Source organism: Mustela lutreola, chromosome X, assembly GCF_030435805.1.
Source record: "Mustela lutreola isolate mMusLut2 chromosome X, mMusLut2.pri, whole genome shotgun sequence".
Lineage (NCBI taxonomy): Eukaryota > Metazoa > Chordata > Mammalia > Carnivora > Mustelidae > Mustela > Mustela lutreola.
This window is the reverse complement of record NC_081308.1, coordinates 60,741,390-60,766,551: the sequence shown is the minus strand read 5'-3', so window position 1 is coordinate 60,766,551 and position 25,162 is coordinate 60,741,390. Positions and strand designations below refer to the sequence as shown.

Below are 25,162 nucleotides of genomic sequence, written 5' to 3'. Positions count from 1 at the left end.
CCAATTACGCTAGCCCATTGTTTCATAAAGGTTAACACATCTTGCAATGTTTTGATTATCTCTGGGAGGGTTGCAAGCTCACCTCTGGTGTTATTTATCCTTGTTATGCCTAGTAGCAGGTGCTGAGTATAGTTTTGGAATTCTGAGGACTAATTCCCCTGCAAGTATTGGGAGAGCTGTCGGGAGACATTCTGTAAGTCACTCATATTAGTATAGGCTATGGGAGTTACACAAATTGCCGGGAAGGGTGCTATACATCCCAGTCCCAATAGGGCCCCCCATATGTCCACTTGTTCTTGAACCAAATCCACTCTCTGGTTGACTATCAGGATTCCTGCTTGCAGATGTGCATTGATCTGAGTCTATGTTTGAAGGGCATCTGCCGTTCCTTCTGCAAGGGTGTTCATAGCTTCCGCAGTGGGTATAGTTGCAGCAAGTGAGACTGCTGCTGCCGTGGCAGCTGCTGTAGATATAGCCAATGCTTTCACAACGGCGGCTGTGATTCCAAAATCTCTCTTCTTTCTGGATAGCACCACCAGTAACTTGTCCTCTGGAATGGAAACTGGGATAGGAACATGGGTAGGGATCCGCATAATCACAGCCAGCTTGAAGGCCGTGACATTCCAGCACTGGGAAAGATAGCAATTCTTAGTGCAATTCAACGTATCATTCAGCTCACTAGCATTTGTTACGAGGAAAAGGAATGGTGGTGAGACCCATATGGGAGTGGGCTGATAAGTAATATTATTGGGACAAGACACATTAACTGTTGTCTCAAAGATACTAGAGTCATTTTGTTTATAAGAACAGTTGAGGAATTTGCCACCATTTAACATGGACACTGCTGAGATATCAGTACATGCTCCTAGCAAGTTACAGACCTGCCATGCATCAAAGGGAGAGGAGGGAATATGAGAGAAGAGTTAGTCACTGGTAAAGGATATAGCCATGCTTTAACCACTGCCCACAGCTCTCTGGCTTGAGTCTGCCACAGGAGATGTAGCATCCCCGGAGTTATCAGCATCTTCAGCATCATGACTGGTGTTTGGAGGCAAGGCTGCACGCACCAGCTGCTCTGGGATCCAAATTGGAGCCTCCTTTTCCTGTGGAAAAACACATACAAACCCCCTACTCCATACTAACAATAGATCTGGTCCATTCCACTTTCCTGTGAGGATGTCCCTCCAAAGTACTAAAGGCTTAGGGGAAGCAGCAGCATCACTTGCATGTCTGTCTGCAGCTGATTTACCCGTTTTGTCCAACGTTAAAAAATTCAAAATAAAGAGAATGGTGTTGAGCTTATCTTTAGGGGACCTGAAGGTGTCCCCTATTCCCCCATTTTGTTTATAAAGCACAATTTTTATTGTAAGACGCGCATGCTCCACAACACCCTGTCCTTGTGGGTTATAGGGTATTCCATGTATCAAGTGAATGTCAAGTTGTTGTAGGAAGGCTTTAAAGGGTTGTGATATGTAGTCTGGACCCCTATCTGTCTTTAATTGGCGTGGTTTTCCCCATGCCGCAAAAGCCTGTAGGCAATGGGTAATAACATCTCTGGATTTTTCCCCCATATGCACTGAGGCAAAAATTATTCCAGAGCAGGTATCTACAGAGACATGAACATATCTTAATTTTCCAAATTCTGAAACATGTGTAACATCCATTTGCCATATATGATTAGGTAACAAACCCTTAGGATTAACCCCCAAGGTCGGTGCAGGTAATAAGATCACGCAATTTCCGCAGGAGACTACTATGTCCCGTGCCTGTGCTTTTGTTATGTTAAATTTGGGGCAAAGAGTTAAAGCACTGTTTCTTCAAATCCTCCCCTAAGTGGTCCCATTGAGGTATGTTTAGCAAGCCTTCATCTAGGAACCATGGAGCCGCCTTTTCCACTGTATTCAAAAAGGCCCAAGCAGTTTTTGCTTTTAGTGGAGTTCCATTGGCTTTCAACAGGTCTTCTAAAGACCTTCCAACCGCACTTTAGATCCCATTGAACACACAGACAACAGACGCGGATGTTAAAGACTCGCCGCTAAATTCCAGCTCTAAGGCTGCCCCGCTTCTTATTGCGGACTCGCTAAATCCCGGCTCTAAGGCCGCCCCGCTTCTTATTGAGGATTTGTACAAGTTAATCCCGGCTCTAAGGCCGCCCCGCTTCTTATTGTGGACTTGTACAAGATTCCCACCACTTTGATCGTGGTCCCTTCCCCGCTTACCTGCGGTTTCAATAAGAAAATCGCGGCTCTATGGCCGCCCCGCTTCTTGTTGCGGTCTTGTACAAGTTTCCCACCACCTTTGTCGTGGTTTTACCCGCTTACCTGCGGACTTCTCCCTTGCAAGGTTTTTCTATTTTTACTCCCCGCTTTACCGCGGAATTCCCACTTTTGAACATGGCTAATGTCCCTGCTTACCTGCGGACCTTTACTCCCCGATTTCCTGCGGATTACCTTGCAAGATTCCTTTTTTTAGTTCCCGGGTGCCGGCGCCATTTATCGCCCTCGCCCCGCAAGGACGACAAGACGCCCTGGTTCGGATGCATCTTCTCTCTCTTCTTTCTCTTTATTTCCGCAAGTCTACACACTTATATACGCTTACATGACCAATCAGCGAGCAGGGTACAGGAGGGAGCAAATCAGGCTGTGCACCTAAACGAACAACTTCGCTAGCAACCAATGCTGTTTACTTCCTCTTTGGGCGTTCCGCTTAGTCTCACGAGGCAATCCTAACCTGGCAACTAGCCAGGTGCCATCTTTTAATGGCGGAGGCCGCCCTGGCCAGGGGCCTGCCTCCGACAGCCTCCACAAATGGCTAGTATTTTAAATATCAAAGGTGAAGTAAATTTTCAGGCAATGAAAACAATACTAGCTGATACTTACAAGGTCCTTACTATATGCCAAACACTGTTTGAAGCACTTTACACATGTTAGGAAATTTACACCTAATTTCACATAAGAAAAATACAAGGCACAGAGCAGTTGTGACTTGTTGAGGGTCACAGAGTGAGTAAGTATGGGAGCTCAAATTTGGAACCATAGACTTCAGATCTTTACTACTTCAAGATCTTTGTTACTTTCATAAGAATAGGTACCTGAAATGGAGGTGAAGGTCATTGGTGATGAAAAGACTAAGGAACTTTGAGTCAAGAGTTGCTGAGAAGTCACCTACATAGACCATGACAAGTTGCATTAGGAGATTTTCTTCTAATTTTAGCATTTAGTGGTCAGATCATGCATCTGGTATGCTTGGCTAAGTGGTTAGGTCTTATATTTTGAAGGTAGTAGGGAGACATGGACGCTCATTGCATGATTCATTGCATTTTAAATGTTATAATTAATTAATAAGTGGATACAAGATTGGCACAGTGTGCTCAGTCTCTCTTCATTAATCTAACAAAATAGGGGCTTTTGTATTGTTATTCTGTATAATTTTTAGGGAAAATGTCAACTTCAATTTACCAGAAGGTCCTTTTTTAGTGAATAACCCAACCCCCACTGAGTTTGTTAGTGTGATTTTGCTATGCTTTTGGCCAAGACACCAAAAGTGTATTCTGTGGAGCGATTAAAGTGTTGATAATCTGTTATCCCCAGGATCTAATAGGAAGTCATTTCTACTAACCAATGGTCAGCTTTTAAGTGAAGCTGTTATACTCTTGTAACCTGTAAATATGTGTTAAATGATTGAAGTTCTGACCTTTGTGTGATACCAGAGATATACTCTGACCATGTTTTCCAAACAAAGACATGGTAACCAAGGATCTTCCCTGACTTATAAATGTATTTCATATGAAATACTATGAAATGAATTCACAGTTTATTATACATTTATATTGAATTGCCTTTTTAAAAAAGAACAAAATGATGTGTGGGTGAGATTGTTTCAGAAATTCTGGACCTTATGTAGGTATAACATTATAGGATAGTTGCAAGGATTAAAAGAGATAATATATATGAGAACTGATACTGCTCTATAAGTATTAGGGATTATATGTTCCTGCCAAGTTGTTCTGTTAATGGGATATGATTTTTCAGTTGACATGTTATAATTTCAGTAATGTGTTTTTTTCCATTTATACTTGCTCTTAAATAGAAAAGGGCTTAATCACGTTGGTTTTAAGTTTCCCTGTCATTCCTTTCCTTCGGCCTTTCTTTTAATATATGTTTATAAAAAATAAAAAATTAAAAATTAAAAAAATAAAAAAATAAAAATAGGAAAAAAAAAAAAAGAATGTCCAGGTTTTGTAAATAAAATTTAAATGCATCAAAAGAATTGATACTTAAGGAGTCTATTTGCAAGGCTTTTTAAAAGTATTTTTAAAACAATTTGAATCATCTTTTCTAAATTATTTGTTCTCTGAGTTGGTAGGTAGGTAAATGATTGGGGAAGATCTGCCTCTGCTCTGATCCCTAGAACAACAATAATTATTCTTCAGTTCTCTCTCTTCCCACCTCATTGAGCAGTATGTGTCAGGGCCCAAATCTGATGCTGCTGTCTTGAGATACAGAGGCAACTTGGACTGATAGAGGAAAGCTGACCAGTTTTTTGAACATTTTGTCTTGGGAAACTTTCAGGAAATAGAGTGGAAGGGAGGTCAATTTTGTTTTGAGGACAGCAAGTCATTTCACTTCAGAAGACAAAATATAGGATAGATCCATTTAAATATTAGTACTGGGAAAGGGACTTTGAAGATCTTCTGGTCTAGGCTCATCATTTAAATTCAGTCCCTTTTTGCATGCAGCAATAGCGGTAACAAATTTGCATTTCTCCAACTCCATCCCCAGTCATCTACTTTTTGGAACTTTAGCCCACCCCCTCTCACCTTCTTCCACAGTTCTTCCCAGCTAGTTTATAAAAGGACTCTGGTACCAGCCCCAAAGTCTTACCAGCTGTTTCACTTGTGCTTTGCAAACTCATCTTCTCAGTTATGCAAACTGGCATTTTCCTTTTACTACTGCTGAGATCATTATATTGGAGCTAGGAACCAGCAAGTTTGCCTCTTTAGATTTAGATTTGTATTCAAGGAACATGAAATCAGGCTATGTGACCAGTGTGGGGCAATGTACTTTTTTTAAAAAGATTTTATTTATTTAATTGACAGAGATCACAAGTAGGCAGAGGGGCAGGCAGAGAGAGAGGAGGGGGAAGCAGGCTCCCTGCTGAGCAGAGAGCCCAATGTGGGGCTCTATCCCAGGACCCTGGGATCATGACCTGAGCTGAAGGCAGAGGCTTTAACCCACTAAGCCACCCAGGCACCCCAGGGCAATGTACTTTTTAAACTCACTTATTCCTTATTATAACTCTGTGAATGATGGATATTAGTATTTTCATTTTTTTTGGATTAGGCACTGAGTGTGGTCAGTGGCAAAGCCATGACTTAAATCTAGGTCTGTTATGGTAAGGCTGGACTTCAGAGAATGTGAATCTGTTTTATGTGAGATGTTAACAACAGTAGCAAGTTGTGGTACTTATCTTTGCATCACTGATGTTGACTTAGCTTTTCTAACATCCCTTGAGCTCTATCCACATTGCCAATCTTTTCCTTTTACTGGGTGACAGGCTGCCTTTTAATCCTACAGAATCATGCCTTAATGCCTTAAGTGCAGTTTTCTGGGTAAATAGTTATTTTCAAGACAATTGGAAAATCTATTATCAGTATATATGAAATGGATTTTATTCTTATTTCTAAATATGTATGGTTAGAAGCCATGGTTGAGGAAACTAAACAGTATAGTCTTTGCTACAGAGCTATATGGCTGAGGGCAGATCTTTCTGTAAATTGGCCAGAGTAAGCTAGGTTGTTCTTTGTACAGTTTGGGGGAACTCAATTGTTGCCTAGTTCCCTAATGGCCAAATGGGATCTTGTCCAAGAAAAACTCAACATCGTAGCAATATAATGGATTTTGGAAATCAAACAAGAGTCCCTTTTAAGGAACAGCTCTGATTTATGTATTTTTTTAGACACCCACTCTAGCAATTCAGAGGAAACAGACCCTTCTAGTCCTAGTCTGTTCCTCCTCTTTGTCTGAAATGTGGCTTCTGTGAATTTTGGTCTGCCACCAGAGGGCAGCAAGAGCATAGATGAATGTTTCCCTCCACCTCTGCTTTCTGGAATAATAGGTAGATAGATGCATGGTTTAAGATATAAGTAAATATAGATATAGATTTATGTTTTATATATTTTAAAATATATATCTATGTATCTAACTACATATATACCTATATGTGTACACACACATATATGCATATGGAGAGAGCAAGAGAATCTAATTAAGCCGGGTCTTTACTTCATTGTCTTTCATTTCCGAAATGATAAAGTTAACCCAAAAATTATTAAAAATAATGCCTTGTTAGCTTCTACATGTGAACACGTTTTCAGTCTAATATGTAGTTAGCTGGGATTTGGCAAGCATTTTCAAATGAATCTTCAGAAAAAATATCTTTAAGAGCAAACTGTAACCTGAAGGAAAACATCTTTGAACAGAGAATTATTAAGATTGAGAAATTCAGATGTGTTCATTAGTCATAGTGAATCTTTGAAAACATAACTTCAAGTTTTCAATTCTGGCTAAATCAAGAGGATCTTCGGGCGCCTGGGTGGCTCAGTGGGTTAAGCCGCTGCCTTCGGCTCAGGTCATGATCTCAGAGTCCTGGGATCGAGTCCCGCATCGGGCTCTCTGCTCAGCAGAGAGCCTGCTTCTCTATCTCTCTCTGCCTGCCTCTCCATCTACTTGTGATTTCTCTCTGTCAAATAAATAAATAAAATCTTAAAAAAAAAAAAAAAAAAAAAAAAAAAAAAAAAAAGAGGATCTTCACACACTTTCCAAAAGCCTAGTTGTCTTAGCTTTGAAGTTAAGTCAAAGACCTGTTTGAAATGAATAAACATGTCCAAGCCTGATGAGATAGTGTGATAAGTGTAGAATGCAGCTGTGATCTGGGGTTTATTTACCCTTCAACCTTCAGAGAGCTGAAACATAGCCCATGAGTCACACTTTTGATTCTTGTCACCCTAATTCAAGATTCAGCAAAAGGTGGAAATGCCTTCTCCTTCCATTTTCTCCCTTCAGCTGGCACTGAAACAATAATTGCAACAGCAAAAATGATAGCATTAATGAGAGCTTGCTATGTGCCATATACTATGGTAAGAAGTTGACATTCAACATCTCATTGAATCCTTGAAACTTTTATGAGGTATCCCCTCATTTTACTTGAGGTAAACTGAGGTCTAAAGAGGCTGGCTAAATTTGTTAGGGAATACCAAAGTCAGGTATCTGTTTTTATTGTATTTTTGTAGTTTGCTTGCATATGTTTGTACATGTGTGCACTTGTTGAGAGAGAATGAGAGAGAATTATAGAGTTAGAGACTTTTGAGAATTAAGAATTAAGAATATACTTTTGCCTTTCCTGTTGTCCTTTGAGTGGTCTGATTCTCAGGTTTGAAAATCAGAGCCTAAATAAGATGGTAAGACTGTGGCCAGTGTGCTAGAGGGCCAGGTGTGTACTTTGGCAGTTAGACATGAAGCAGACTGAAGTTCCTCAGTCTGGTAGTACTGCCTATAGAAACTTTAAAAACCAGGAATCAGTCAGGGACCATTGAAATTGGGTGGACTTTTTCTTTGTTCTGAGATTTTGGAACTGATGGCTAGATCACTGTTACTTTCTTGTATTAAAATAACCCTGAAAATGCCAAGGCCAATTCTAGCCTTGCCAAATACTACTAAAGGTAAGTATATGATGGAAAGAATGGAAAAAGGCTTTGGAACCAGATGGTCCTGAGGTTGAATCCTATCTCCTTCCTTTGCTAGCTGGGTGGTCTTCAACAAGCTAGTCTACCTTCCTGAGCCCAGTTACCATTACTTTAAAAATGGAGCTAATAATTAGATCTCCCTCACTCTGTTGTTGGAAGGATTCAATGAGATAAATATGTCAAGTACTTTGTAGGTAGTATTTCCCACCAAATTTTAATACCTCCATTTGCCATATACTACTATAGGAAATTAACTTTATCTTAGTGATGACCTTCTTCCACAATCCTTTTCCCTTGGTATCTGTTAAGTCTTTGTAGTGAAATGAGCTTTCCTCAGTTGTCACTAGACCATTCTTAATTATTGGTTGTTAAGTGATACAAAAACTTCACTTCCCCCGCCTAAAAGCATCCTAAATATATCTAAAAGGAAAATTTCATTTGAAATATGCAATCTCATTCTTAGTAGAAAACATAAACCATGCCACGTACATGGGTGTGTCCTTAGCAGAATTTGACTATTGTTTCTCTCTCTCAGTATTCTCTTCCCAAGTCAACTCGACAGGGGAATGAACGGACAGACAGAACATGGAATATAGACCTATTAGATATAATCAGTGGGAGTATAAACTTTTATATAGGAAGTACTATGTTTTAAGGGAATAGGGTACCAGATTGAGGATTAGAATTGTTGGGTTCTTATCTCAGTTCTTCCACCTACTAGCTTTGTAGCCTTGGGCAAGTCACTTCCCCTGTTTGGACATTAGTTTTCACATAGTGTGATGTATGGGTAAGACTAGATAGGATTCTAGATTATTACATCAAGATGGGCCTTAAAGACTATGTGTTGAAGAGACCAAAGACAGAGCTGGTAACAGCCCTCTTTAAAAAGTTGGCTCTTGGTAAAAACAGACATGATATTTTCAAATTTCTGTGCATACCCTAAAAAAACTTGGTGACACGCTTGATGTTTAAAGTGATCTCTGCCAAATGCTAAGAGCTCATTATTTTAACCCCAATACCACTTTTTTTCTGATGAAGTTCAGAGTACAGCTTTTGCTAATATAACCAAACACCAGAAAGCCTGACACAGCCTCAGCTAGAGTATAAATGGAGACTCAGTGGAAAGATGGATCTCATCAAGGCCAAATCTTGTAGCCTTGATTTATAGAAAGGCAAGATGCTTTTCATACAGTCTAGTATTTGTAGCCCTAAAGCAACATCTGGAAAGAATTTGAATAGTTGCTCAGTTCTGCCAAAATTTCTGAGAATTTGAATGAATCTTCACCTCATGACAATTAGCAATTGAAAAATGATTGTTTTGTGTTGAATTTCTTCTCTATTTCCCACCTAAATACATGGAAGAGAAGAAACCAGAAGAGGGTTAATATATGGCCAGTCAGGCAAGAAGTTCATGAACCCCCTTCCCTATGTTGATCCTTCTCTGGCTGTCCCTCAAATCTCTACAAATTTTATCATCCAGTGTTAGCTCTCAGAAGCTTTCAGAAGAATTTCCAGGAGTTGGACTCCTGATTACAACCTAGACAATGCCCAGGGCCCAACAGAGTGAAATAGTATTTCTTCAATATTGAGTTTTTTAGACCAGGCCTTTAGAATTCAACTCAGCTAACATAAATTCAGTGCCACCATGTACCCAGCAAACAAGCACTGGTTTATCCACAGACTCTGCTCTGGCTCCCTCTGGTATTTTTCTTGAAGTCACTATCAAAGACTACAAAACACTAAGTGTTCCTAACCAGTCCACAGAAAGCCAGATCAGTATGTTCTCTAGCTGGAGTTTTGGAGGGTGGGAAAATAACCCCCCATTTGCCCAATACCCTTTCCACCCAAGGAATTATTTTTTAAGCTTAAAATGTTTCCTTCTACGTTATATAGTAGAAAAATGTTAACTTTGAAGTCAGATACAACTGAGTTCATATCATGGTCCTGCTACTTAGGATCAGGATACCTTGGAAAATGCATACTATTCTTAGCCAACTCTTTGACCTCAAATCCTCTGTCTAGCCTTCTTTCTAGTGAATTGACCTAGTCTGTCTAAGATTTAAAAATCCCAGCTTGGTTTTCACCTACAGAAAAGCTACTCCAGTGACCAGAGTGGAGGAAAGTAAGGGATCCTGTCAAGTTTTAGTGAGTTTCTTTAACTTTCCATTTATGTTGTCAGTTATTCTCCCCTTTTTTAATCCTATGAAAAAGGGTGGATAGAGGAATTTATTATGTGGTTACCCTAATATGCTAGTTGATCAACCCTAAATTCCCTTTGGAAGTTCAGAGAAAGAAATTTGTGAAAAATCAGTAAATGAATTCATATATGCAGAATGTTTAAAACTGTGCTTGGTACATAATAAACACTGTATAGGAGTTGGTCATTAAAAACAGCTCTGACCCTCGGCTTGAACTTGGAAAAAAATTTTGTGCCACCAAAGCCATTTTTTAGAAAGTCTTCTAGGTCAGCATCTAGTCCCACCATTTATGCCCTTTCCTGCCACTGATGTCACTTCCCCTTTGAAATGATTGCATGAGATACAGAGGAGCGATTTTTGTATCCTATGGCATCTAGTGTTTGTCCCCATCCATATAACAGTATCATTTTTTCGCCACACCCAGTGCTCCATGCAATCCGTGCCCTCTATAATACCCACCGCCTGGTACCCTGACCTCCCACCCCCCTGCCACTTCAAACCCCTCAGATTGTTTTTCAGAGTCCATAGTTCTCATGATTCACCTCCCCTTCCAATTTACCCCAACCCCCTTCTCTCAACTCCCCATGTCCTCCATGCTTTTTGTTATGCTCCACAAATAAGTGAAATCATATGATAATTGACTCTCTATACTTGACTTATTTCACTCAGCATAATCTCTTCCAGTCCCATCCATGTTGCTACAAAAGTTGGGTATTCGTCTTTTTTCTGATGGAGGCATAATACTCCATAGTGTATATGGACCACATCTCCCTTATCCATTCGTCCGTTGAAGGGCATCTTGGTTCTTTCCACAGTTTGGTGACCGTGGCCATTGCTGCTATAAACATTGGGGTAGAGATGGCCCTTCTTTTCACTACATCTGTATCTTTGGGGTGAATACCCAGGAGTGCAATGGCAGGGTCATGGGCAAGTTCTATTTTTAATTTCTTGAGGAATCTCCACACTGTTCTCCAAAGTGGCTGCACCAACTTGCATTCCAACCAACAGTGGAAGAGGGTTCCTCTCATGTGTCTGTTGGCCATCTGGATGTCTTCTTTGCAGAAATGTCTGTTCATGTCCTCTGCCCATTTCTTGATTGGATTCTTTGTTCTTTGGGTGTTGAGTTTGCTAAGTTCTTTATAGATTCTGGACACTAGTCCTTTATCTGATATGTCGTTGCAAATATCTTCTCCCATTCTGTCAGTTGTCTTTTGATTTTGTTAACTGTTTCCTTTGCTGTGCAAAAGCTTTTGATCTTGATGAAATCCCAATAGTTCATTTTTGCCCTTGCTTCCCTTACTTTTTGCGTTGTTCCTAGGAAGATGTTGCTGCGGCAGAGGTCGAAGAGGTTGCTGCCTGTGTTCTCCTCAAGGATTTTGATGGATTCCTTTCGCACATTGAGATCCTTCATCCATTTTGAGTCTATTTTTGTGTGTGGCGTAAGGAAATGGTCCAATTTCATTTTTCTGCATGTGGCTGTCCAATTTTCCCAGCACCATTTATTGAAGAGGCTGTCTTTTTTCCATTGGACATTCTTTCCTGCTTTGTCGAAGATTACTTGACCATAGAGTTGAGGGTCTATTTCTGGGCTCTCTATTCTGTTCCATTGATCTATGTGTCTGTTTTTGTGCCAGTACCATGCTGTCTTGATGATGACAGCTTTGTAATAGAGCTTGAAGTCCGGAGTTGTGATGCCACCAACGTTGGCTTTCTTTTTCAATATCCCTTTGGCTATTCGAGGTCTTTTCTGGTTCCATATAAATTTTAGCATTATTTGTTCCATTTCTTTGAAAAAGATGGATGGTACTTTGATAGGAATTGCATTAAATGTGTAGATTGCTTTAGGTAGCATAGACATTTTCACAATATTTATTCTTCCAATCCAGGAGCATGGAACATTTTTCCATTTCTTTGTGTCTTCCTCGATTTCTTTCATGAGTACTTTATAGTTTTCTGAGTATAGATTCTGTGTCTCTTTGCTTAGGTTTATTCCTAGGTATCTTATGGTTTTGGGTGCAATTGTAAATGGGATTGACTCCTTAATTTCTCTTTCTTCTGTCTTGCTGTTGGTGTAGAGAAATGCAACTGATTTCTGTGCATTGATTTTATATCCTGACACTTTACTGAATTCCTGTATAAGTTCTAGCATGGACCGCATCTTCTTTATCAGTTCATCTGTTGAAGGGCATCTTGGCTCTTTCTAAATTTGGCCTTTAATCCATTTTGAGTTTATTTTTGTGCAGGGTGTAAGAAAGTGGTCCAGTTTCTTTCTTTTCCATGTAGCTGACCAGTTTTCCCAATACCATTTGATGAAGAGATATTCTTTCCCTTTGGATATTCAGGCATTATTTCTTTAAATAATCTTTCTCCTATTTTTTTCTGGGATTTCTAGGACTTCAATAATTCACAGATTGTTTCTTTTAATGGATCACACAGTTCACACAAACTATCTTTATTCTTTTTTGTTTTATTTTTGCTCCTCTGAATGTATGATTTTAAACACTCTTCACTAAATCTTTCTTCTGTTTGGTCAAGTGTGATGCTGAAGCTCTCTATTGAATTCTTCAGTCACTGTTTCTTGAACTCTAGAATTTCCCTTAATGGTTTTTATTTCTCTGTTGAACTTCTCATTTTGTTCATGTATTTTTCCCCTGATTTTATTTAGTTGTCTATCTTTCTTCTCTTAACATTCACCTAATTTCTTTAAGATTATTATTCTGAATTCCTTATTGACAATTCCTGGATCTTCATTTCTTTAGGGTCAGTTATGAAGTTTTATTAGTTTCCTTTGATGGTGTCATGTTTCCTCCATTATTCATGATCATTGTGTCCTTGCATTTGTGTCTGTGCATTTGTCCAAGTAGGCACCTGTTCCATTTTTTGTAAACTGGCTTCAGCAGGCAGAACCCTTCAGCAGTTAGCTCATTCTGAGATCCTGATGGGCCATCGGTGGTGTCTGTGGGGTGACTTGCTGCTGGAGTTCTTTGACAGGTATATCTAGTGTGTGGGTGAGTAGATGGGCAGGCCTGATGCCCAAGGGGGTGGGCCTGGAGCTTGAGTCTATGATGATGGACCTGCAATCTGAGTTTATGTGGATGGATCTAAACCTGGATCTGGGTCCATGGGGGCTCACTAGGCTCAGGAGATTACTGGGATGGTCCTGGTATCTTGGTCCACAGGAATTGGCATGATGCTGGGTGGGCCAGGAGACTGGTTTCATAGGAACTGGCCTGAAGACTAGGGCCATGGGGGCTGGCTTACTACTAGAGTAAGCCTGGAGCCTAGGACCATGGAAGTTGACCTGTAACCTGGGGTCTTGGGGGTCAGCCTGAAGATTGGGTCTATGAGGCCTGGCCTGGTACTAAGGCAGACAAAGAGCCTAGGTCCATGAGAGTTAGCCTATAGGCTGAAGCGGCAGTTGTTGGCCTAGCACTGAGGTAGACCAGAAGGCTGGATCCACAGGACCCCACATGGAGCTTGAGCCACAGGGACAATCCTGGTATTGGAGCAGGCCAGGAGTCTGGGTCTATGGGAGGTGGCCTAAAGGCTAGTTCTGTGGAAGCTTGTGAGTTCTGTAATCAACCAAGAGTCTGTGTGCACTGGAGCCCACCAGGAGCCTGGGGACATGGGGATTGACTGTGAGTGGGTGGGCCAAAAGCCTTGGTTTGTGACAGCCTACCCATAGCCTGATGTCTTGGGAGCTGCCTAGGGGCATGGGATCTGGGTGATGGTGGTGAGGCTTGAGGAACTGGGTTCACAAGAACCTGCTAGGCCTGATGCTGTGGAAACTTTCTGGGGCTACAAGAGTTACTTGGGACCACAAAAGCTAGAGGACACATGGGTGGCATAAGGAACTGGGTTTTTAGGAGCCCACCATGAGATTAGGGCCATGGAAAACACCCCATCCTGCAGGAATTGGTCTGGTCCTAGGGAGTGCCAGCTATTGGGTCCATGGTGAAGTCAGATGCTCACTTTACTCTCCTCCCATGTGTCTATCTCTGCACTGGGCTGTCAGAGATTGCAGGAGGGGTGACAGAAATAACATAACAATCTATCCTACTTGGTGTGTCTTTTCTTATTTCTATGCTTCACCCAGGTGTTGCTATCCCTAACCAGGATTCCTTAGTTCTTGTGAACATATTTTTGCATATAGACAACTGTTCAAATTTATGTTTCTGGGGAAGGACTGGAGCTAGAAATTCCTATACTGCCATTTGGCCGATGTCATTCCACAATCTCCTGGCTTCTACTTCTTCACAGCCCATTTGCTCCTCAACCTGGTCTCTGTCCATACCACTCTTGTAACTCTTTATACAATGATTACCACCAACCTTTTAACTGCCAAATCCAATGGTCCTTTCTCAATCCTTATTTTGACTTTGCTCCAGCATTTGACAGAGTTTACATTCCTGCTCTATAAATGCCTTACTCTTTACCTTTCTGAATGAACATATTTCTGCCTCTCTGAACACTGCCCAGTCTTTTTCACTGGCTCTTCCTAAATGTTGATCTTCCCAAAAATTATGTTTTCAGTCCTCTAATGATCTCATTTATCTAGACTCATTCTCTCTCTCTCTCTCAGCACTTTAATCTACTCTCATGGTTTGCATTATGAGTTTTCTCTAATAATTTCTATACCAGTATATCTGATTACCTGCTCAGTAGATGCCATTTGGATATCTCAACTTCAATATTCTGAAAATTAAACACATTTAATTCTTCCCTTATAACTGTTTATTACTAAAAAGTGTTGTTAATATCCAAGAGAGAAATCTGAACATTATTATCCTTGTATCCTCCCTCTCATATCCCACATCCATTTAATCACCAAGTTCTATCAGTTATACTTCCTTAATCTCTCTAATATATCCTCTATGTTCACTGCCATAGTTTCATATCTCATCATGTCTCTCTAATATTACTACAATGGTATCCTGTTTTTCTGTGCCTCCTCTCACTTCTTCCTTTAATATGTCTACCAAAGTATAGATTGAGTGACCTGTATAAATTCAACATTTAATTTTGCTCCTCCTCTGCTTAAAATATTTCAGTGACCCTACACTATCTTTGGCATAAATTCTAAATTCCTTAGTACACAAGGTGTTCTATAATCTGGCCACTGCCTGCACTCTCCAGTCTCATCTTCCATTATTTTTATATTCATACTATACTACAGTCATACTGAATTATTATAGTTCTTTACATATCATGTTTTCTTACTCTTTTGTGTATACAGAATTCTCTGTGCTTATAACACCATTCCTCTTATGGCACAGACTGCTAATTGTTTCTTAGTGTCTATCCCTTCTTCTTGCTTTTATTCATAGAAGTCACTGAGTTTTAGCTGGGTATCTATGCCTATATTTTCTAGTCTCCCTTGCAACTAGGTAAGTCCATGTTACATAACATGTACTGAAGTTATAGGTAATAGAATACAAGTGAAAATTATGTATGTAAACTTCTGGTACATGTTTTTATGAAGAAATTTTCTTTTTTCCATTCTATCTCTTTTCCCTCTTCTCTGTGGGTGGTACTGATGAGTACCAAGAGATTGAAGCCAAGTGGTGAGGAGAGCAGAGCTGCCCCACAAATTCTGGACTGTTTACCTCTAGACTTCTCCATGAGAGAAACGAACTTTTCTTATCTTATTTGTATCACTGAATGTGTGGTCCTTTATGTTACAGGAATTAGCTTGTACTTTAATTTATCTACTCCTCTTTAACTTTCAGGACTCAAATCAGGCATTACCCAATGTATGAATGCTTCTCTGACTCCCAAACAGAGATATATTCCCCTTCCTTGTGCTCTCATAGCATCTGATATATATCCTCATCTTCAGTAGTTATTATACAATATCCTGAATGTTAGCTGGTCCAAATTCTCTGTCAGTATCATAAGTTTCCTAATAGTTAAGATTTTTGTCTCATTCATCTTTAGAAGTAAGAGCCCTACTAGGGCACCAGACAAAAGTTAGTGGCTCAATGGCAGTTTTCAGAATTAATAAATGAATCTCGGCTGCCAGGCCCCTCAAGGCCTATTAAATAATAGAGCCTATTCTCACTTATTCCTTCTCCAACTGCAAATGGGAAAAGAAAGCATATTATATAGATTACTGACAGCTTTGATTTTGTTGGGGCTTTACCACTTACTAGCTAAGCAACCTCAGGCAAGGTACTTAAACTATATGAGCCTGACACTTGAAGCTCAGTTTGCATTTTGCAAACAGTTGCAAAATTAGGATAATGATACCATCTACTTTATAGGGTTTTTGTAATGATTGAATAAGAAGATATATGTAAAGAGCATAGTTTCAACACATGAGATACTCAATAAATTATAACTATTAGCAATCCTAAAAAGGACTTAAACCCATGTTTCCTTGGTAAGGGTGATAAGTAGCTGGGGCACAAGGGAAGCAGAGATTGGAAGAATAAGAGGTGAAGTGGTTATGTGCTAATCAAATCAGGGGATGTGAACTTGTTGGTTCCTTGAGGTCTCTGGCAGATTAAATGATTTCATTTCCTTCTTCCAGTTACACAAATTATTCACTTCTCATTCCTTGAAGAACAGGCTGTAAAGAAGGAGATTTTATCCATTCATCTGTTGATGGACATCTAGGTTCTTTCCACAATGGAAAGAAGATATATGTAAAGAGCATATGGAAAGAACCTAGATGTCCATCAACAGATGAATGGATAAAATCTCCTTCTTTACAGCTTGCTCTTCAAGGAATTACCCAGGCCCCAAGATGGATATGGGCTCACCAAATTCTAGGGTTTGTACTGAGAGCTTCCAAATTTACCTGTACAGGATGCTGGCTATAGTTCCTGTCTCCACCAAATAGACTAAGACATTGGTTGGGAGTCTTTTGAGACCAGTTTTGCCAATGTGCCAGAAAAAATGCTTATTAGGCTTAAGTTCACACTCTCTCTAAGTGAGAAAAGTCTAGAAAAACAGAGAGGACACTTTCTGCTGTGCATCCTCTCTAAAATTAAAACATGGCCTTTACAACCCTATAGTCAACACAGATTACAACATCTTCTCCAAAGCTGGCCTGCAGAGGCAAACCTTGAAGAGAGGCTTTAATGTGGAAATACTGGCAATTACTGTTGTAAGAATAATCCACTACCTCTCTCTGTTCTGTGGGCCCTCCAAAGGTCTCATTTCGCATCTCTTTTTAAATGAGCTTTAACCTATGTGTTACTGCTATTCACAAGGAAATGGAGTAAATGGTCCTGCTTGCTCATTCAACTCTGGCCACTTCGGCCTCTTTGCTGTTCAACATGCCAAAATCTTCTGCATCAGGGCCTTTGCTGTTCAATATGCTTGGAGCAGTTCTTCCCCAAGATATCCACCATGGTTTGTACCCTTAATTAATTTACTTTTTTGCCTAAAATATATTATATTATATTATATCATATTATATTAATATCATCTTCTATAAGATGACAATCCCTTACCTTGTTTTATTTTTCTTCAGAGCACTTACCACCACCTGGCAAATATATCAAATTGTTTATCATTTGTCTTACCCAAGTAGAATATAAGATCCTTTGTTTTGTTTATAGGTATATACAATAAGAATTTAGTAAGTACTCATTTAACTAACAGATATCATTAGCTCTTCAAAAATAGAACTATAAACTACAGATTAACTACTGACCCTCAGAAGGAAATCCTGGGAAAATCCTCATAGTTTCTCTTATGAGAGGAGAAGGGAGAGATGATGGGCCTATGGTCTCTGGACTCACTTTTGGCAGCCCAGTTTTAATGAGGGGATAACTTTTAGAGACAAAGGGAGTTAAGAAAGGCACATGAAAAGAAACCCATTCTGCTCTACTCAATTCCCTATCAACTTCTTGATTATCCATGAAAAGACAATCATCTAACCATGTTCTGAGAAAGGAATAACAGTATACCCTTTGAAGGTAGAAGAAACAAATCCTAAAGGAAGGGGAAACTCATAGTGCATGGGGCTCTCCTAGGGATGTATGCTGAAAAAAAATAAATTAAAAAAAAATTTCAACCTGACACAATCTTCTCCAAGATATCATGTAAAATGAAAAATGAAAAGAATTTTCAAGGCAGTAAGAGAGAAAGTAAAACCTATAAGGGAACATTATAAGGCTATTTGAAGATTTCCCACATATGTCTTTCAGGCTTAGGAATAGTTGGTTGACATATGCAAAATGTGGAAGGAATAAAATTCAACCAAGAATATTTTACCTGGAAAAGTCATCTTTCAGAAATGAAGGACAGATAAAGACTTTGCCAACAAACAAAAGCCGTGGTAGTTCATAAACTCTAGACCTGCCTTACAGGAAGTACTGAAAGGAATTCTTCATGCTGAAATGAAAGGACACTAATTAGTTATATAAAAATATATGAAAATAAAAAATCTACTGGTAAAGATAAGTATATTCTCAAATTCAGAATACTCTAATACTGTAATATGGTAGTATGTTAACTTTGTAACTTTAGTATAAATGTTAAAGTACAAAAGTGTTAAAAAAAACTTTAGGTACAATAATTTTTAATAGGTACACAATATAAAAAGAGGTAAATTTTCAGGGTGCCTGGGTGGCTCAGTGGGTTAAAGCATCTGCCTTTGTCTTTGGTCTTGATCTCAGGGTCCTGGGATCGAGCCTCACATCAGGCTCTTCATGCAGCGGGGAGCCTGCTTCCCCTTCTCTCTCTGTCTACCTCTCTGCCTACTTGTGATCTCTATCTGTCAAATAAATAAATAAAATCTTAAAAAAAAAAGAGGTAAATTTTGACGTCAAAAACAAAATATGTGAAGAGGTGTAAAATGGTTGAGGTTCTGTGTGTGATCAAAGATAAGTTGTTCTCAGCTTAAAAGAGGTTTTTATATTGATATTTTTGTTTAGGAAAGCCTCATGGTAACCACAAAACAATAACTAAAAGTAGATACACAAAAGATAAAGAGAAAGGAATCAAAACATACCGGCACAGAAAATGATCAGTTCACTAGAACAAAGACAGCAAGAGAAGAGGAAAGGAACAGCAGAATTACAAAAGAGCCAGAAAACAGTTATTAGCAAACTGAGGGTTTTAGATGGGGTGGGGGATAGGTTGGCCCAGTGATGGGTATTTTTTTTTTAAGATTTTATTTATTTATTTGACAGAGAGAGATCACAGGTAGGTAGAGAGGCAGGCAGAGAGAGAGAGAGAGAGAGAAGCAGGCTCCCCGCCGAGCAGAGAGCCCGATGTGGGACTCGATCCCAGGATCCTGAGATCATGACCTGAGCCGAAGGCAGCAACTTAACCCACTGAGCCACCCAGGCGCCCCCCAGTGATGGGTATTAAGGAGGGCACAGTATTGTATGGAACACTGGGTGTTATATATAAACAATGAATCACGGAACACTACATCAAAAACTAATGATGTACTGTATGGTGACTAACATAACATAATCTAAATAATAAAAAAGATATAATTAGTAAATCTTTACCTATCAATAATTATGTAAATGTAAGTATATTAAAAATTTCAATCAAAAGGCATAGAGTGCTGATTGTATTAAAAATAAGACCCAATAATATGCTGCCTAAAAGAGACTTACTTCAGCTTTAAGGGCACACAGAGGCCCAAAATAAAGGGATGGAAAAAGATAATACCATGCAAATGGAAACAAAAAGAAAGCAGGGATAGCTACACTTTCATGAGACAAGGTAAACTTTAAGCCAAAGACTATAACAAGAGAAAAAGAAGGTCATTATATAATGATAAGTCTATTTTTCAAGAAGATGTATCAATTTTAAGTATATATACACTCAGCATTAAAGCACAAAAATATATTAAGTAAATGCTAACAGATCTGAAGGGAGAAATAGATAACAAAAAATAATAGTAGGGGACTTAAACACCCCACATTCATCAATGCATATAGATCATCCAGATAGGAAATCAATAAAGCAGTATTGGACTTGAACTATACCTCAGACCAAATGAACCTAACAGACATTTATAGAACACTGCATCCAACAGCAACTGAATACACATTCTCCTCAAGTGCACATGGAACTTTCTAAAGCATAGATCATAGGTTAGGTCACAAAACAAGCCTTAGCAAATGTATGAAGATTAAAATCATACCAAGTATCTTTTCTGACCAGGATTTTATGATACTAGGCATTAGTAACAGGAGGAAAATTCACAAATATGTGGTAATTAAACAACACACTCTTGAATAACGATTGGGTCAAGGAAGAAATCAAAAGGGAAATAAATATTTTGAAATAAATGACGGTAGAAAAACAGTGTATCAAACTTAGGGGATCAGCAAAAGCAGTTCTAAGAGGGAATTTTATGCTGATGAACACTCACTTTAAGACAAAAGAATAATGACACCCAAGTCACAACTCAGCCTTCATGCTGCTGGAGCTAGCCAGATGCCTGCATGATGCACATCTGCAGTGCCCACCACCCATAGCACTTAATTATTTGATTTTCCACTGTGGCTGGTGAGAGCTGGAATTCTCTTAGGCACTGTGTGATCTTAGGTAATTAATCCCTCTAATTCAATTGTGTGGTTCTTTCCTCACACATAAGTATTAATCATACCTCAGCTAAAGTCTTAAAGAGAACTTCTGCAGCTCTCCAGAGCTCTTTGTGCAGCTACCTTCTCTCTGATATTTTACCCTGAAAAATTCTCTTTCTTGCCCTCTCCATACTTGCAACTTGTGTCTTCAACTTAAGCTGACTGATGGGCTCCCTCTGAGCTTTCCTCCATAAATTATGGCTTATAGACTTTCTCCATGCTGTAAGCTGGAAATATCATGAGACTCACCTCATTTCTTTTTCCTGTCTCTCATGGATCACCGTCTTTCATTATCAGATTTCCAATGTCTTAAAGCCCATTGTCATGTGTATTTTTTCTAGTTTTTAAATTATTAGTTGCAAAAGATGTAAACCTAATACCTGTAGTCCTACCTTGACTAGAAGTGGAAGTAGCTATTATAGTGTTTTCAGAGGACAGTTTGGCCTTTTATATCAGTATTTTAAATGTGTTTTTCTTTTGACTCAGCAATTCCAGTCATTCTTCTAGTTGCTGGAGATATAACAGTGAATATGATAATGTACTTCCCTATGGCTTACAATAGATTAGAGTGGCAGACACAAAAACAAAAAAATGAATAATTACAATATATTTTGTTGGGAAGTAATAAAAAATGCTAAGGAGAAAAAAGGGGGGGGTAGGACGCATTGCATACAGGAGGTATGGGCTCACTGAACGGAGTATATTTGATCATAACCTACTGAAATTAAGAGAGCAAGCTATATGAATATCTGGAGGAAGAGCACTCCAGGTAGATGAAACACTCAGTACAAAGTCCGTGGTGTGTTTGATAAATAGCAAGAGATATTCTTTTTTTAAAAAAAGATTTTTATTTATTTGACACAAAGAGATCATTAGTAAGAAGGGAGGCAGGCAGAGAGGGGGGCGAGGGAAGCAGGCACCCCACTGAGCAGAGAGCCCAATGTGGGGCTCAATCCCAGAACCCTGGGACCATGACCTGAGCTGAAGGCAGAGGCTTTAACCCACTGAGCCACCCAGGCACCCCAGCAAGAGATATTCTTAACAATTCCTATAGTGCATAAACATATGCTCACAAAATGGTAATTATTCAGAATATTACTACTATTAGTGTTGAAACTGTATTGCCTCAAAGTTTATTTGCTTGCTACTATGTCATATTCTCTCTTTCCTATGCCATGAGACATTGAGACGTGTATTGCCTTGTGATTGTGCTTGCAATGTTTTCTATCATTGATCAGCTTTTACACAGGGTTTCCTTGTGTTCCCAATCCTGTAATTTCTGTGACATTGCAGCCTGATACAATATTGGTCTCTGGCATTTCTTTTTGCACTAATCATTTGGGTTGATTTCATTTGTCACCTTCCTCCCTCACCATGTGTGTGTCCTCCCAGAGTGTGTGCACTCTGGCCAAAAGCTCAGTTCTCCCAGAGCCAAGAAAGGTTTTCAAATACATATGACACTATATAAAAATTGTAATCATTTGGGGGTGCCTGGCTGGCTCAGTCGGTTAGGCATCTGATTCTTGATTTCGGTTTGGGTCTTGATCTCAGGGTCATGAGTTGAAGCCCCATGTTGAGCTCTGTGCTGGGCATGGACCCTGCACAGAAATAAGTTACCGCCATCCTTTCCTCAGCCACTTATTATTCCTATCTTGAAGCAAACAAGTTAACCAATTTTTTTGGTATCCTTTTAGAAATATTGGGTGAATTTTAGTAACCCTCCACAACCAACCCCTACCCATACAATGTACCTTGACTACCCTTTTCACTTGATTCTTATCACACCGTGTGAGGTAGTGGTGATCTCCCGATGTTACAGATGAGGAATCTAAAACTCAGAGATAGGAGGTGACTTGCCTAAGGTTTTCCAGGGAGTAAGTGAAAATCCAGGATTGACTGTGCAGTTTTTGTTTGCATTCTTTCCTCCACAATGTGAAGGGCCGGGTACTGTGTCTTAAACATGATGGCAGACTTCTAAACACTTGTTTGTAGCTGGAATGATTTTAAAAATCCCAATTCCTTTAGTCATATTAGAATTGCTATCGCAAACTCTAGGTGTAATGTTGGTAGGCATCAATGGGTAGTTAGAATTAGGGAGACAAAACTTGGACTTTCTCATTGTTTCCTCAAAATATTCTTTTACAGATCTATTCAGGTCCACCTGAAGAAAGTTGTACACCCCCAGTGCCTCCACCTCGAGTGACAGCAAGAAGGCACAAACCAATCACAATTTCAAAACGCTTGCTGCGAGAAAGAGCAATTTTTTATACTTCTTCCCTGGATGAACGTGAAGGTCAGTACTGAGGTATATCCTTAGCTTCTTAATAGCATTAGAAGTGACTGGATTGCTGCGATCTCATGAGAAAACTTCAACAGATGAGGATTTGCTTCTTTTTTTTTTTTTAAAGATTTTATTTATTTATTTGACAGAGAGAGATCACAAGTAGGCAGAAAGGCAGGCAGAGAGAGAGAGGAGGAGGAAACAGGCTCCCCGCCGAGCAGAGAGCCCGATGCGGGACTCGATCCCAGGACCCTGAGATCATGACCTGAGCCGAAGGCAGCGGCCTAACCCACTGAGCCACCCAGGCGCCCCGATGAGGATTTGCTTCTTATGGATGGGCAAAGACAGTGGTTTCTTGAGATGGAATCTACTGATGAAGATGCTGTAAAGACTGTTGAAATGACAACAAAGGATTTTGAATATTAAATAAGCTTAGTTGATAAAGAAGTGGCAGGGTTTGAGAGTATCAACTCCAATTTTGAAAGTTCTACTGTGGGTAAAATGCCATCAAACACTATTACATGTTAAAGAGAAATGGCATGTAAAAAGAAAAGTCAATCATTTCAGCAGACTTCATTATTGTCTAATTTTAAAAAATTGCTACAGCTAACCAAACCATCACCCAGATCAGTTAGCAGCCATCAAAAATAAGGCCAGAGCTTTCTCCAGCATAAATATTATGACTTGCTGGAATCTCAGATGATGTTTAGCATTTTTAAGCAATAAAGTATTCTTTTATTTATTAAGCTTTTTATTCCAAAATAGTTAATATAAAGTGCTATATTAGTTTTAGGTATACAATATAGTGGTTCAAAACTTACATACAACACCTGGTGTTCATCACAACAAATGTACTCCTTAATCCCCATCACCTATTTTATCCATTCCTACACCCACCTCCCCTCTGGTAACCATTAGTTTACTCCCTATAGTTAAAAGTCTGTTACTTGTTCTTTTTGTTTGTTTCTTTGTTTCTCTCTCTCTCTCTCTCTTCCCCTTTGCTGGATTGTTTTGTTTCTTAAATTCCACATATGAGTGAAATCATATGGTATTTGTCTTTCTCTGAGTAACTTATTTCATTTAGCATAATACTTTCTAGCTCAAAACACATCATTGCAAATGATAAGATTTCATTCTTTTTTATGGATAAGTAATATTGCGTTATATATATTCCACATATATACCATATTTTCTTTATCCATTCATCTATCAAGGAACACTTCTTTATCCATGCATCTGTTGAGGGACACTTGGGCTGGTTCCACAATTTTACTCTTGTAATAATGCTGCTATAAACATAAGGGTGCATGTATGCCTTTGAATTATTGTTTTTGTATTCTTTGGGTAAATACCCAGTAGTATAATTGCTGGATCATAGGGTAGTTCTACTTTTAATTCTTTGAGGAAACACCATACTGTTTCCCACAGTGGCTGTACAAGTTTGCACACCCACCAATAGTGCACAGATTTCCTTTTTCTGACCATCCTCACCAATACTTGCTGTTTCTTATATTTTTAATTTTCACCCTTTTGACAGGTTTGAGGTGATACCTCATTGTAATTTTGATTTACGTTTCCCTGATGATGAGTGATGTTGAGCATCTTTTCATGTCTGTTGGCCATCTGTATGTTTTCTTTGGAGAAATGTCTGTTCATTTCTTCTGCTCATTTTAAATTTGATTATTTGTTTTTTAGGTGTTGAGTTGTGTAAGTTGCTTATATATTTTGGATACTAACCCTTAATCAGAAATGTCATTTGCAAATATCTTCTCCCATTCAGCAGGTTGCCTTTTAGTTTTGTTGATTGTTTCCTTCACTGTGCAGGAGCTTTTGTTTTGAGGTAGTCCCAATAGTTTATTTTTGCTTTTATTTCCCTTGCCGCAGGAGACATACCTAGAAAAAATGATGTCAGAGAAATTATTGCTTATGTTCTTTTCTAAGATTTTTAGGGTTTCAGCTCTCACATTTAGATTTTTAATCCATTTTGAGGTTTTTTTTTCATATGGTGTAAGAAATTGGTCCATTTTCATTCTTTTGCATATAACTGCGCTGTTTTAGAGGCAACATTTGTTGAAAAGACTATCTTCTCCCCATTGTATATTCTGTCCTCCTTTTTTGGAGATTAACTGATCATACGATTGTGCATTTATTCCCGGGTTTTCCATTCTATTCCATTGATCTATTTACTTATTTTTGTGCCAGTAACATACTCTTTTGACTACTAGAGCTTTGTAGCATAACTTGAAGTCTGGAATTGTGCTGCTGCCAGTTTTGTTTTTCTTTTTCAAGATTGCTTTGGCTATTTGGGGTCTTTTGTGGTTCTGTATAAATTTTAGGATTATTTTCTCCAGTTCTGTGAGAAATACTACTGGTATTT

At 39.1% G+C, this 25,162-nt stretch overlaps 1 protein-coding gene across 9 annotated transcripts in view; it reads left to right on the top strand.

Annotated features, from left to right (window-relative positions):
* OPHN1 (oligophrenin 1) overlaps positions 1–25,162 on the top strand; it is a 593,829-nt gene that overhangs the window by 479,278 nt on the left and 89,389 nt on the right. For all 9 annotated transcript variants that reach the window (XR_009350083.1, XM_059158456.1, XM_059158455.1 and 6 more), the window contains exon 20: positions 22,650–22,797. Coding sequence is in view for 8 of the 9 variants with exons in the window: in XM_059158456.1 (XP_059014439.1) it covers positions 22,650–22,797 (148 nt within the window). In the remaining variant the exon portion in view is untranslated. The remainder of the gene's footprint in view (positions 1–22,649; positions 22,798–25,162) is intronic.